Source organism: Aulonocara stuartgranti (assembly GCF_965226115.1).
Source record: "Aulonocara stuartgranti genome assembly, chromosome: 5".
NCBI classification, from domain to species: domain Eukaryota; kingdom Metazoa; phylum Chordata; class Actinopteri; order Cichliformes; family Cichlidae; genus Aulonocara; species Aulonocara stuartgranti.
Window position 1 is genome coordinate 4,865,656 of NC_138943.1, and position 14,608 is coordinate 4,880,263.

At 39.4% G+C, this 14,608-nt stretch overlaps 1 protein-coding gene across 1 annotated transcript in view; it reads left to right on the forward strand.

Annotated features, from left to right (window-relative positions):
* Positions 1–14,608, forward strand: part of shmt2 (serine hydroxymethyltransferase 2 (mitochondrial)) — a 29,070-nt gene continuing 14,462 nt past the window's right edge. The window contains exons 1-3 of the mRNA XM_082534242.1: positions 1–98; positions 9,844–10,035; positions 12,339–12,415. Of these exons, the coding sequence (XP_082390368.1) occupies positions 66–98; positions 9,844–10,035; positions 12,339–12,415 (302 nt within the window). The 5' untranslated portion in view covers positions 1–65. The remainder of the gene's footprint in view (positions 99–9,843; positions 10,036–12,338; positions 12,416–14,608) is intronic.

Consider the following 14,608-nt stretch of genomic DNA (forward strand, 5'->3'; position numbering starts at 1 on the left):
CCCTTCGTTTCTGTCAGGGGTGTGGGCGCTGCTGTGCTGCTTCCTCGTCAGGTCTACCTGGAAATATGCGGCTATTCGCTCTGAGACGACTCACACGGGTAACTGTAATATATTTCTGTGCTATTTTGCCCCTGAGGTAATGTTTCTTACTGCTGCTTAAGTAAACTGTAGTGTTTATATTTAATAAATAGAAATGCTCAGCAATAAACCGCTGGCTGTTTTCTGTCTGCCCTTTATGCACTGCATTCATGGAAACTTGAGGTTGCCAGAGGTTAAGTTTGGTGAATGCAGCTGGGTCCACGTGATGATGCCACAGCGACTGCCACAGCTTACAAGCATAAAAAGTGAATTCATTATTATTATTTTTTACGTGTAAATTAATAATGGTTGCACAAGAACCTTCATTAAAGATAACATGATATTCAGTCCAAATACTTGGAACCGGGATGTGTTATCATGCTGCGTGTTATACTTGTATTTGTATGTTTTTGTGCTAGCTCGACAGATGATCACTTTGTAAAAAAAAAAAAAAAAAAGACTGGATGAAATCATACTGAACTGTGTACTGTCTACCTTTGGATTAAAACATACTCTTATAAAGTAAGTATATAAAACAAGTGAGGTTTTAAAAATTAAAAAAGAAGGACAACAACTCATTAGGAAGTCAAACTTTGTTGCAAACCAGATTTGGCTTTGTTTTTATTTATTCTGGAGTATTAGATTCATATCAGCATGCTTTAAAAATGAAAAAACAAAAAAACCCAACCAAAACAGTGTATTTAAAGTTTGTGTGGCAAGTCGGAACTGTTGGGACCTAACAATTATATCTACGCATGAAAAACGATCTCTCATATAAGTTAAGCTCTAATGACCTAGCTTTGTAAAGTTTTGTTTGCATGGGAAAAAGTGCTGGAAAAAGTGGAGAAGAAGTGGCATGGTTAGGTTGGAGTCAGGTACAGTTTAATGCAAATGCAGTTAATGTAAGTACAGTCTTAGATTATTTAGTCTGATAATAAATAACTGTAAATATTTTAGATGTTTATTGATTGCCATTCCTGCTGACAAAGGGTTTATAGAATAGAATAGAATTCAACTTTATTGTCATTGCACATGCACAGGTACAGGGCAACGAAATGCAGTTTGCATCCATCCAGAAGTGCTTTAGTGATATAGATATATTACAATATATATTAGCAATAATATAGATATGTGAGTATATTACAGAAAATGGGTCTATTATGGTATGTTATAATGTACACGGTATGAAGTATGTTGTGAATATTCTATAACTATAAGTATGTACAGGCTGTAGTGAGTACAAGCTATGTACAGGCTATGAACAGGATATAAATATGAAATTAAAAAAAACTATACAGAAATCTGAGATATACAGTTATACAGAAATGGGAACTATGCAAGTTATAAACAGTTGTAGGATTAAAAAGTTATCGTATGTACAGAATGATTATTTACACAGAGTATGAAGTCAAGTAAAGCCCTGATTCTGAAATATTAGGATGCCAAAAAATACCAAAGAGTGCCTCATTGTGTGATAGGAGTTACATGACATGTGAGAACTTGCCTGTGGATTGCTTAACAACATTCGTCACCAATTAATTTACAAGGAAACAAAGCTACAGCTGCTGTTCGCTGTAAATGTTAGTTACATTTAGAAAACTCATGATCTGAAGTACAGTTGGATTATTGAAGAATGTGTTTAACAATTTCAAATGGCTCTTAAATACATGCAGTAATTTTGCAGGCAAACATCTTCCATTAGATTGTGCTTAAATCCTAATATTTAGTTACTTTTGGATTAGTCGATTATTCTGATTTCTTCTCTCCTGCCTCCTAGGCACCAGGACCACTCCTATTACTTCCTATCACGTCTCCCCCAGACATAAAAGAGGATGTTACCCGGATTTGCACATTGGCATCAAACCTTGTTTCTGGGTATAATAAGGACAGGCACACTCCAGATTGAGCTTTTTAAAAAAAACACAACATTTTCCCAAATTTAAATGATCACATCTTTGAAAGAGCAACCTGTGAGTGACAGATATGGAATTTGAATTTTATAATTAACATTATTTTCAGATTTGATTTTCATCAGTTCAGTTTTTTGCAAAGTGAGACGTGAGGTGTAGAGACAATAATAAGATTGTTTGTGAAAACATTGGAGAGTGCTTTCTGTTCGCACAGACTGTAGAGTGAATCGTGTACATCAAACTTTTTTTTATAACCAATGGTTTTTGTGAGAGCTAGAGGTCATGTTGAACTAAACGTAGCTCAAACATCTAAACTTTTTGGGTTTGCTTTGCTGAACACTTGAAAATCTTTAGTTGTCAGTAAGAGATGTGGCCTCCTACAGATTTACTGATATGGCCGAAGGCCTTTAACAACTTGACCAGTAGGAAGGTCATCCTATCAGTGATGTAACCAAGAAACTGACATCAATTTACCAAAAGAAACTTTAAGAAAAAACATTCTTTGTAAACTCTAGAGACATTTGTGTGGGAAAATCCCATTGGATCAGCAGTTTCTGAAACACTCAGACGAGCCCATCTGGCACCAACAACCAAGCCAAGCTCAAAGTCATTTAAATCACCTTTCTGCCTCGTTCTGGTGCTCAGTTTGAACTTCAGCATGTTGTGTTGATTGTAAATGGTAAATGGCCTGTATTTGTATAGCGCTTTACTTAGTCCCTAAGGACCCCAAAGCGCTTTACACTACATTCAGTCTTTCACCCATTCACACACACATTCACACACTGGTGATGGCAGCTACATTGTAGCCACAGCTGCCCTGGGCGCACTGACTCCCATTCACTAAACATATATGTTTAGTCAGGTCTACTACAATTGCAATACAACCTTTTTTTAATTTATTTGTATTTATTTTGAATTAACTGAAGAAAACATTTTAAAGTTGACATTCTCTCCTTGTAATTTCGGTAGAATCACAACTAGTGCATAGCTTTTCATTTTGACAGATTTACATTAATCGGATTATGTTGTTGGACAGGATTAGCTGCACTGATAAGGTCCAAAGTAGCTTTTAGCTGTCCAAAAAATGATTTAAAAGATTTAAAAGCTAGGATGACTTGAACAAAAACATATTTCACACTGTAGACCTGATAGAGTTTATGAGCGGGGTTTCATGGACGAAAGGCTTTGAGCCAGCCTTGAACCCAAAAGTGTTAGCATCCACAGCATGTGTCTGAAGCACTAGGAAACCATCTTTAAGAAGTGCAGTGCAAAGATTACAGTATAAATGTGCCGTTCCACTGCCTACGCCTCCTGAAGATTGCCTTTGTTGCCAGTATCGCTTAAGTCTCTGATTGTCACCCTGACAATCCTTTGATCCGAATGGAGTGTAGTCGTCTTGACTGTGCCTCTGTCCCTTTACGCCTCCTCACCCCGTCCAGATTTTAGTCTAGATTTCCAGTCTAGTGTCATCCAGAGTGTATCACAGGGCAATTTGTAATGGGCAGCCCTGCTATTAGTCAGTGACAGAGGAAGAGGCAACGCTGTGTCAAACTGACGGATGCTGCTGCGCTGTTGACACTTCTTCTCTGCAACCTTAAATATCTGTTGTGTTCTTCTGTGGGCTCACCCAGGACTGCAGCTATCGATTAGTTTAGTGATCGAGGATCGATTATTCTCTGAGTTAATTACATGATCGAATAAGAAACACTTCTGTTTTGTTGATGAGCTATAGTAAATATTAAGAAAAGGAAAAAAAAGACAGCTCTTTTGGGAATGAACTGCTCATTGGTTTCCATTTTATTTTGATAATTCAACTGCATACAGCATGTGGCCTAAAAAAGCTAAACACTGTCACTGAAGTTATATATTTTAAATAAAATATTTCCTAAATGCATAAATGACTAAATTATCATAAGTACAGTAATGTCCTAAAATGAGGCTTACATACAACCTGAACTAAGAGGTCAAATAAAATAACCTTATCCTGTCTTTTTGGAAGACTTCCTTACATTAGTCAAAGGCAAAACAAAGAGTTCTGGCAGTGCTTTATTTCCTAGATATGTACATAGATTTTTTTTATTTATTTTCTTTTTTTTGGGGGGGGGGGGGGGGGGACTTGTGCGTGTGTCCAATCCAATCCAATTTTATTTATAAAGCACTTTAAAATACCCAGCACAGGAACAAAGTGCTGTATAGAAAATAAGTTAAAACAATAGAATAACGGAAAACAGCAAAATAAATAAATAAAACAGAAAACATACAATTAAAACAGCCCTATGTTAAAACCAAAACAAGATAAAACAGCATCGAATCACCTAAAAGCAACTAAAATAAAAACAAAAACCAACATCTCACGTGGTGTCAAAGGCCAGGGTAAAGAGGTGGGTTTTCAAGAGTGACTTAAAAACAGATAAAGAAGTGGCCTGTCTAATCTCTAAAGGAAGCTCGTTCCACAGTTTTGGAGCTGCTCCAGCAAAAGCACGATCTCCTCTAAGTTTACGCCCAGTCCTGGGTATCTTCAGGAGCAGCTGATCAGCTGACCTGAGAGAGCGGGTGGGTGTATAAGGCTGTAGCAGCTCATGGAGATAAGATGGAGCTAGGCCATTGAGAGCTTTAAAAGTAAATAAAAGAATTTAAAAATGAATCCTAAAAGAAATGGGCAGCCAGTGAAGTGAAGCTAAAACAGGGGAAATGTGCTCAAACTTTCGAGTGCCAGTTAAAAGACGAGCTGCGGCATTTTGCACCCTCTGTAGATTACTAATATATGATGCACTGACCCCAATATAAAGTGCATTACAGTAATCCAGCCGAGTGCTAACAAAGGCGTGGATCACTGTCTCAAAGTGCTGCCGTGAAAGAATTGGCTTTATTTTTGCCAGCTGAAAGAAGCTAGATTTTACCACTGCCTTAATTTGATTGTTAAACTTCAGATCACAGTCCACTTTGACCCCCAGGTTTGTGACAGTTGGCTTAACATACTGGGCCAGGGAATCTACATACACATTGGGGGTCTCAGTGGGGCTACCAAAAACCATCACCTTTTTATCATTGAATTTTAGACATCCAAGCCTTAATGTCATCGAGACACTGAAGTAATGGCTGTGTAAGGTATCTGTCTTTTTTCTTTAGAGGGACATAGATCTGACAGTCATCAGCATAAAAGTGGAAAGCAATGCCGTGCTTTCTCAGTACAGAACCAAGAGGAAGCAGATATAAAGAGAAGAGGAGGGGGCCTAGAACTGAGCCCTGTGGGACACCACACAAGAGGGGAGCGGAGGACGACACATAGTCACCGAGGCTGACACAAAAAGTTCGCCCCGCCAAGTAGGACCTGAACCACTCCAGTGCTGTGCCCCTAATGCCCACCCAGTGCTCCAAATGAGAGAATAAAATGGCATAATCCACGGTATCAAACACAGCTGTCAAATCTAAAAGCACAAGAACAACACAGTCCCCAGCATCAGTCGCTAAAAATATGTCATTAAAAACTTTTAAAAGGGCTGATTCAGTGCTATGAAAGGGTTTAAAACCAGATTGGAAAACCTCTAACACATTTTGCTTTTCCAGGAAGGTCATTATTTGGCTGTAAACTACCTTTTCAAGAATTTTGGAAAGAAAAGGTAGTTTGGAGATAGGCCAGCTAATTTGCAAGGTTTTTTAATCAGGGGTTTGACTACTGCATGTTTAAAATCTTTAGGGACAACACCTGACATAAGACTATGGTTTACCAGTTCGAGAACCAAAGGACCAACTGTAGGTAACACCTCTTTTAAAAGTCGAGGAGGGACAGCATCATTTGGAGACCCTGTAGGCTTAAGATGACCAACAGTCTCCTTTAAAAAGGACAGAGTCACAGGCTCAAACCTGTCAAAGACAGCAGAGCAGGAAACAGAGACTGAGAGGTCATGAGCACAAGGAGAGATTTGAGCCCTTGTGGAGGAGACCTTCTCAATAAAAAAGTGTAAAAAATTTTCACAGGCTTCTGATGAGGGCTTGATACAGTCAGTATATGGTGCATTAAGAACAGAGTTAATAGTTTTAAATAAAACACGCGGGTTGTGACAGTTTGACAAAATAATGTCAGATAAGTGTTTTCTTTTGGCATCTTTTACAGTTCTTTGATATTGACGCCAACAGTCCTTCAGCATCTGGAATGACACTTGTAGTTTGTCCTTTTTCCACTTGCGCTCAGCTCGACGGCAGTCGCGCCTGACAGCTTGGGTCATGTCGTTCAGCCAGGGCTCAGATTTAGTTTTAGGCAGTCTGGTGTGTCTGAGTTATTAAATGTTGTAATGAATAAAGGAGAAGGTGTGGTGTTAAGCCTTTAGAGGAACAAGCTGTAGCTGGAATGAAGTGAAGAAATCAGCATTGTCTGAGGTTTGCACTATGCTTCGATGCAACGTTTCCTGCTGCGGAAAGCAGACATTCTGATGGTGTAGATTTTAATAATTCATGTTTATAATTATTCAGCGTCAAACAGCACTGGGTCAGTGACTTCTGCTAGCTTATGTATATTTTTACTGGCCTGCGGGTTGAAAAAAGGTTTTATTTTTATATTTTCAAATATTAATATAATTTAATCAATATAAAAGCAAAGTAATGTTACTAAAGCTTTGAAATAAATATGATCTAGTACATCCCATGCCCTCCTTTAAACTCACCCCTGTTCGCTGAGTATATCACTGCAATAGAAAAATGGGATGGATAGATAGATAGATAGTTATTCCAACACCAACACAAGGATATCAGATCGTGCGCACAGTGATCAGTTCTTATTTAGTGTTTGGTTTGTGCAAAAACTACTGCTTAGTTGTCCCCGCCCCCTTTGTCCTCCTGTTTCCCCTCTGCCTCCCCTCCAGCGAGGAGTTAAAGAGTTTAATGGCGTGTGGGACAAAGGAGTTTTTAAGTCTGTTGGTCCCAGACTTCTCTGGTTATTAGTGACCAACATTGTCAATAATGTCTTGCAGTTTTTTGCTGCGGTGGATAGGAGCAGCTACAAAAACTTTTTTTCAACATACTGGATCCTGTAAAACAGGTTGTTCGATGCAGGACTCCTCCCCGGGTTTTTAACAGAAATGCTTTTAATGGTGATTACAGTATCGGGTTCTGCTTCTCAGTACGGCTCCGCCTCTTTGTTCTTCGACGTGTGTGTGTGTGTGTGTGTGGACAAACTCTACATTAAACTACAACAGCGTCATCTTCACTGCTACTGTTGTGTTATCAGTTTTTTGTTGGAAAACCCAGGGCAAAAAATTTGCGTTGAGGATTTTTTTTTTTATAATCGAATCGTTGCAACCTACTTTCACCACTCTAATCCCATGTGTGTGTGTGTGTGTTAGTGTGTGTTTTTCTGGGTTGATTGTTGTTTGGTATAGCTGCTGATGGACAGCAGTCATCTGTAAAATTGACTCTCCTCAGGAGCTGCTTCAGGAAACGGGCAAAAACAATACAGAAGTAGGATTAATGAAATGATTTTCTTCCTTCCCTTTTCTTCTGTTTCGCAATTGTACTTTGAGCACAGATGTTTGACAGGGAAGGCAGAATGCCAACAATTACCTTATCATTGTCACGCAGATGTAGTGCATCTGTGACTCTGTCATTATTTTGTGCTCAGCACCCAGGTTGACGCGGCCTATCCCGCCCCTTTTCTCACAGCAGAGTTTTCATCAAGTTCACCTTCAAACGACAGCGTAATCTGTCGCCTAAAAATAGTCCCGCTGTGACATATTTGGTGCTTGTATCTTGGCTCTCGCTTCTCTTGGATCAGTTTGTTTTGTGTTTATTAATTAATCTCCCATAATGATCAAGGCTGAGAAATGAAGCAGGGAAACAGAAAGAAACACAACAGGGAGTAACCTGTCTTTTGGCTGTTTAAGCTCAGAGCTTTCCCATTTGGACACTGTGAAATTCACATCGATGACAAGAGGAACTAACAAAAATGCCACACAAATGTTACTTGGTTGAGAGTGCTTAGCGGCGTAGGGTGACAGGATAGTGCGGGGAAAGGATGAAGGTGAAGAGGAGAAAGGAGAGGCAGCCTTGTCTGTTTTTCAGTCTTCAGTAACCCTGTAGCCACTCAGTTTGGGTTTTTTCTGCCACTGCGTTTCCTGGCGTTGGTGTGCCACAGTCGAAAAAGAGACAGCAAAGGACAGTTCCCGTCAAGGTTTAATGACCCGTGTGATTTTTTTTTGGCGAGAAATGTGTCCTCAGAGGCAGCTCGACCTGTCTCCCAGGCCCTGTCTTTTCCAGGATCCTGGGGAGGGAAATCTCCACCATCATAAATGCTACTGGTGACAGAAGGCCAGGGTAGAGACTATTAGAAATCAGTCATTAGTGTGCCAGTTGGCTCCCCTGGCGTGTCACCGTTGTCTCTTTTGCCACACTGGGGAGCAGAGGAAGAAGTAGACAACCACAATGAAGGTGATAAACTATCTTTAGGGTATTTTATTTTATTTTTTAAAGAGTGTATTGAATTATACTATAGCTAGACCTCTTTATGTTGTAGAGATTATTTAGAATGAGAATATACATATATCTTAAAGCCTGTGAAAAACAACACTGGTAAATATTATAAAGCCATTTCAAATGAGTAAAAAGCCAAACTTAATTCACACTGCATGGAATAAGCATAATTACATGTTTTTCATATGGGTGTCCTTAAAGAGTCCTAAGTATTGTGTTAATTGCTTTTTAATGGCGCTATTAAAAGGAGGCTGTCCCTCACGCCCCAGCACACCTGTACAGATGATAACTATAGGTTTGTAGTGGGGCGATTGATCTCAGCACAGAGTCATCATCATCATATTGCTGATTAAATGAAGAGAATGAGCCAATTTGTTTTGAGTGCAATCAACCTGTCAACATTTTATTTAACCTTACAGCTCTCCCACACAGTGCTTCTTTTTTGATTGAGAGTTATAATGGGAATCCACTTAAATAGAACACAAACCTTTTTTTGTGTGTATTCAGAGGTTTTCTGATGGTCCAAGCACCGTGTCGGTGGTGTGTCATACTAACAAAGAAAAGTGGGATCAGGATTCACTTTAGAAAAGAGCCAGTGAAAATTGTATGGAGTCTGCACTCTCACACGATCAAGCATTGCAGCAGAGGAAGAACTCGCCAGCCCCAGTCCAGATTAGATAAGCAGGAAGTGCTGAATCTGTTCTCTATATGCCTCCTTCTGGTACACTGAGGCTGTAAAAGTCGGTCCCAGTTTATAGAAGTGCTGATAGAGGCATAATTGAACAACCATGCTGATTATTGATATCACGAAAACACGCCAGCTTCTAATTATACCAGGCTGCATTAGAGTGTAAGGGAAGCGCAGTAGTTGAAAGGAGGCAAATGTCTCCTTTTTGTACAGGACAAATTAGAATCACACTTTAAATATATGAAATGATCAAATAAAGACTAGAGAATTGATGTTCTTTGTAATAGGACAGCTAGCAGCAGCATGGTGACCAAAAACTGACAAATGTCCATGAAAATTCAGCAACTTTAGGAGATGACAGGGACTTTAACTGCACCATGATCTGTGGCTACCAAGTCAAACTAATTTGATTTCTCAACTTTGAGATGATAAGCTTTCAGCAGGCTACAAAGAGAACGACATGATTAGGTGGGAAATATACAATAGTTGTACCTGGAAATCCAATACAACCATCTGTTAGCTGCAGGATGATGGACACAATCTCACACTCTGGCAACTCATGACCCAGTTTGGTGCAATGACACAGTTTTAGAAAACATTTCTACTGTAACTGCGATATCTGTGTAAAGCTGACAAACTCTAAATCAAACCTTTTCCTTTCTGTATTTTCTTTCCTCATATTCCCAACTCGTCTTCCACCCACAGCCGCTGTGCCAGCGAGTCCCTGTTTGTCTCAGTGCACGTGCCCACCAGTCTCACGCTGCCACCCGTGCAGCGGATGAAGATCGTCCTTGGACGGGTCAGGAGAGCCTGGCTCAGGATGACCCCGAGATGTGGAATCTGCTGCAGAAGGAGAAGGACAGGCAGTGCCGTGGTTTGGAGCTCATTGCATCTGAGGTACTAGGAGCCAGATTAAGTGGCGCAAAATAGCATGTGAGCGCAATCTCCAAATTTCGCTTGTGGTTGCAGTTAGTTTTCCAATCATAGACATGAGTTTGTTTAAATATCAAGTGTGAAAAAATATCATTCAACATCAGCGCAACTGGCAGTAAATTGCATTTGGCAAACATTAGTAAATCAGTTTGTTCTCTGAGAAAGGAACTCTCAGAAATGTAAATGCAGCAGGGTCAGTTGCAAAAATCTCTGAGTTCCCATCTCTTACACACTGTAATCTCTTTGTAAATATGAAAGAATTTTTGTTTATACTAAAACCCAGTTTGAACTGGTGCAACTTGCTAGTAAATCTATATAGAAACCTACATTGAAAGTCAGAATACGTCAGCGCACACCTTTTATGTTAATCTATAAATGGTTTTGTTTCCTCTCGTCATTTTGATTGAAGCGGATGGTTATTTGAAATATATAACTAATGATTACCTTAAAACACTCAGTTGAGAATAGGCGCTTGAATTTTTCACAGTCCTTTAAAACTGTTGTCACGGAGTTGTAAGGCGACAGACTCACTTGTTTAAAAAAAACGTATTTTTAAAAGGGTTTAGTCAGTCAGACACTCGTTCCACTTTTTTGTATTGATTCAATTGTCTTTCTTTTTTTAAGCAAAGATGGTCAATGTAAGCAGTTATTCGGTGTCTCAGAGAGCTGATAGCCTCTCCCTGACATGTTAGCAGTGCAACTGTCTGAGAATAACTAATCCCCTCTCATTAATGAATGAATGCGCCGACTTTGGGATATTTATTCTAGTTATTCTACATGTTACTGCTGGCTGGAAAAGTGAGGGAAAAGCCTTTGAGGTCTTGTGATAGATGTGCACACCAAATCCAACACATGATCGTGGGTATAGCATTTGAAATTCACACTCTGCCAAGTTATTTATTCTTGAATCCTCTTGCTGTCTGCATTAATGTTGTATACCTCCAAATGTCCTGTTTTAAATATTTCCATTGGCCTTTGAGGCTTCTAAAACTGAACTTTTGTCTCACACATACAGCTCATAAACTGATGTCATGATCTCTGACAGGAATAAATTCATATCAAGCTTCCTGTTAATTCATTATTCACTCACTGAGGAACTGTACACAGTAGGCTGGAAGTCATTCAAACTCAACTTCTTTAATAGTAAAAACACTTACAAGAAACTCTGCTTGTTGTGAGCGAGACTAGCTCAGTTATCAGAAAGATTTGGGCAGCTCTTTGTTTTCATTCCAAGGCTGGATGGTGTGAAATGAAAAATTTTACTATTCAGAAGAGCAGACAAGGTTTTATTTTCTGCTGTTCCTTCTCTCTCCTCCTGTTCCTTCTTCGCCACAGTAGTTGTTCAGTGGAGTATGTCAGCCCCCTCTCAACACAAAGCCTGACCACTCTAGTGTGAGATAAAGCTGATGTCTTCATTCTGCCTCCTCCCCAGCTCACTCTGCAAGTCACATCACAGTACAGCTCAGACATACATTCCTCCGATGAGAAGACGTACAGTTTTGCACACACACACACACACACACACACTGACACTAAGAAGCAAATGCGTTTCCTTTCTAATATATGCACAGTAGTTGGCATGACAGACGGATGCAGTAGAAAGCTGTTACTGGAGCTGTTATCTGCCTTGATCTCCTCTTGGCTCACAGGTGAAGCATTTGCATAACAACACACCACGACCACCACCCCACTCAGAGAGGCAGCATTCAGACTTTATTTGTCTGTGTTCATTTTATGTCAGATGCTGTTACTGACCAGTGTGACGATATACAAGAGAGACATGTTACACAGTCGGGGCTGCATCACTCAGATTTTAAGATTTTGGTCAAGCTCTACTGTATTGCAGTAATTGCAGATTTAAAAAAAGGCAAAGGAATGCATCTACTAACATCATCAGTCAATGAGTCCAGCCAATAAATTTCATCTTGAGCAAACTGAAAAGATACAAAGGAAACAGTATGCTTTTTTTCCTCTAACAATAATGACTAAAATTTGTTTCTCAGTGCGTCTCAACGATCCTGATGTAATTCAGCATGTGTAGAAACATTTATTGCATTATCTTGTATCCTCCAGCTGCAAGGGGATAATCATTGGAAAGTGCAGAGTGTTAGTCTATGGAAGTCCAGAGGTTCAATACTGTAATGATTGCCTCTTGCCGGAGGGGGATTTCTCACTATCACTTAACAGACTTTAATTTGCTGTCCTTGTCCCTTCTGTCTACTCGTGCCATTGATCTGTGTGTGTCCGCCTGTGTGTTCTCATTGCAGAATTTCTGCAGCCGAGCAGCTCAGGAAGTTCTCGGCTCCTGTCTTACCAACAAATATTCACGCAACCCTGTCATAAAGTACGTTTTTATTCAGCCACACCTCTGTTTGTTTTCACTATTAATATTATGTGCTTGAGGATATTTGTTACAGACGTGCACAAACACACACCGATCTATACTGTGTAGTCTTGTTTACCCATGATAGTAATTTCTTACCAGGTACATAATCCACAGCCTCTGCCTTTCCAAAGAAAATTCCTGAGGGGTTATATTTGAAGAATTTAGTGCCGGGCTGATAGTTGCATGTTTTCTATTTTCAGTTTAGTTCTGTTATTTCCTTCAGATAAGTCGCATTTATCAGCAGCAACCAGAAAGATGACATGTTTTGAAATTCATCTCATTTGATGCCTTTGATTCCTGGAATACAATCCTACCACAAATCTCTCTCCCACTGACTGTGTTTTTAATTTTTGTTTTTTTCCCTCCCGACATCCCACTCATCTGTTGTTTTTTTCTCCCACTTTTAATGTAATGTAACAAAAGGATGATCTCATTGAATGAGTGGTTTGTAAAGTAGCCATCTGTTGCACCTTCATCTGTAATTCCACTGAAAAGGTTTGATTTTCACCAGAGATGCCTCACATCTGCTGTGGAAGTTTTGGGTCTAGGTTGGTGTAGATCTTTCTTGACTAAATTTACTGTTTGTGGAAAATGTGTGAAAATATGTTAAAGGGGCCGTAGTCTAAACAGTTTTACAGCGATGTACCAAATGACAATGCAAAATTAGTGCTTTACTTAGAGGGTTTGCTTGTACTGATGACTCTAGACTATGGAGAACATTTGTGTCCATAATGTATACCTGTCATAGTGTTGGTTTTTACCAATATGTCCTACCTGCTCAATCCCAAGCAACAGACAAATAGATGGCAAGTAGCTGGTGATTGCTGTTGGCTATATAGGCAGTTCCCATGAGGGGCTGGCTGTAACAAAAATAGATTTAATGGACTGAACAGACTGGTATAGCTAATCTGATGAATGATAATTTCATTTTGTATTTGCATGGAATGCAGTTAACAGAAGTTCACCACACTGGCTTGTCCGTTGTGTTCACGGCATTGTTCTGCTGGCCAAAAATGAACTATCCCTGGTTTAAGGGACCAACGACATAGTGAATACAGATAAAGCATGTCATCAATGTTCCCTCTAATTTTCCATGTGTCTGAGCGAACACACAAACTCCCTGAGCGGTCCCTTGGACCACTGTGAGCGACATCAGACGTGTGTACTGTGGTCCCACCAGCATTGAATCCATCCAAGTTACATGGTTTATTAAGATAATCAAATTACAGCATTTATATTTATGTTAGACTACTTTTAATTAACTGCTTTAGCCCACTTACAATGAAAATGTAAAACAAAAATGTAGTCATTGACCTGTGTAGTTTGTTAACACTATTGGGAGTAAAAATAACTTGAATTCCAATTTTGAAAACATATCTTTCTTCTTTTTTCTTTTTTTTATAAAGCTCTGACTTGTATTATGAGTCTGTGGTCTGGGAGAGAGTCCTGTAACTCTCTGACTGCAAAATACAGTATATAATGACCAATGTTGGACAATTAATTATATAGTTACTTTTTTAAAAAAGTATCTCAGTTTGGCAAACAAAGTTTTTTGCAGCTATTTTTTTTAAATGCAGCCAAGGCGTTTTTTTTTAATAAACATTTCAAACTATTTACAGAACAATCAGCTGTTCTGCATCAAATTTAATGCAATACAAATATTTTTGGAGTGCCACTCCAAAAATTATTTCTTTCCACTATGAGATAAAGGAGAACATCAGCCCGCAGGCTGTACTTTTTTCGACCAATAGGAAAGGGTGGGGGTGTTTTTGGTTTTGTTTTTGCTCACAGGCAGAGCGTTTTTTCTTATAGAACGTTTCTTCCCGCAGTAAATATAAACAACAATAGTATTCAGGAAGAAAACCAAGCATTTCATATATTTTTATCATAACTCTGGTTTTACGTGGCCGATCAACACAATTTAAAAACTGGTATAAAGTCCACACTTTTTCCATCAATTGTTCCGTCTGTCCTGCTCACATCTCCAATGGTTGTACACGTTGTCATTAACGTGGCTTCACTCCACATCAGCCACGCCGCTTTGCCAGGTAAAACACCGGTGTCGGCACATAAGGACGCTGTCATAGCCTGTCAACCACGTTGATTAGCTGCGTATATACGAATGTGAATCGCATCATTGGCTGGACTATG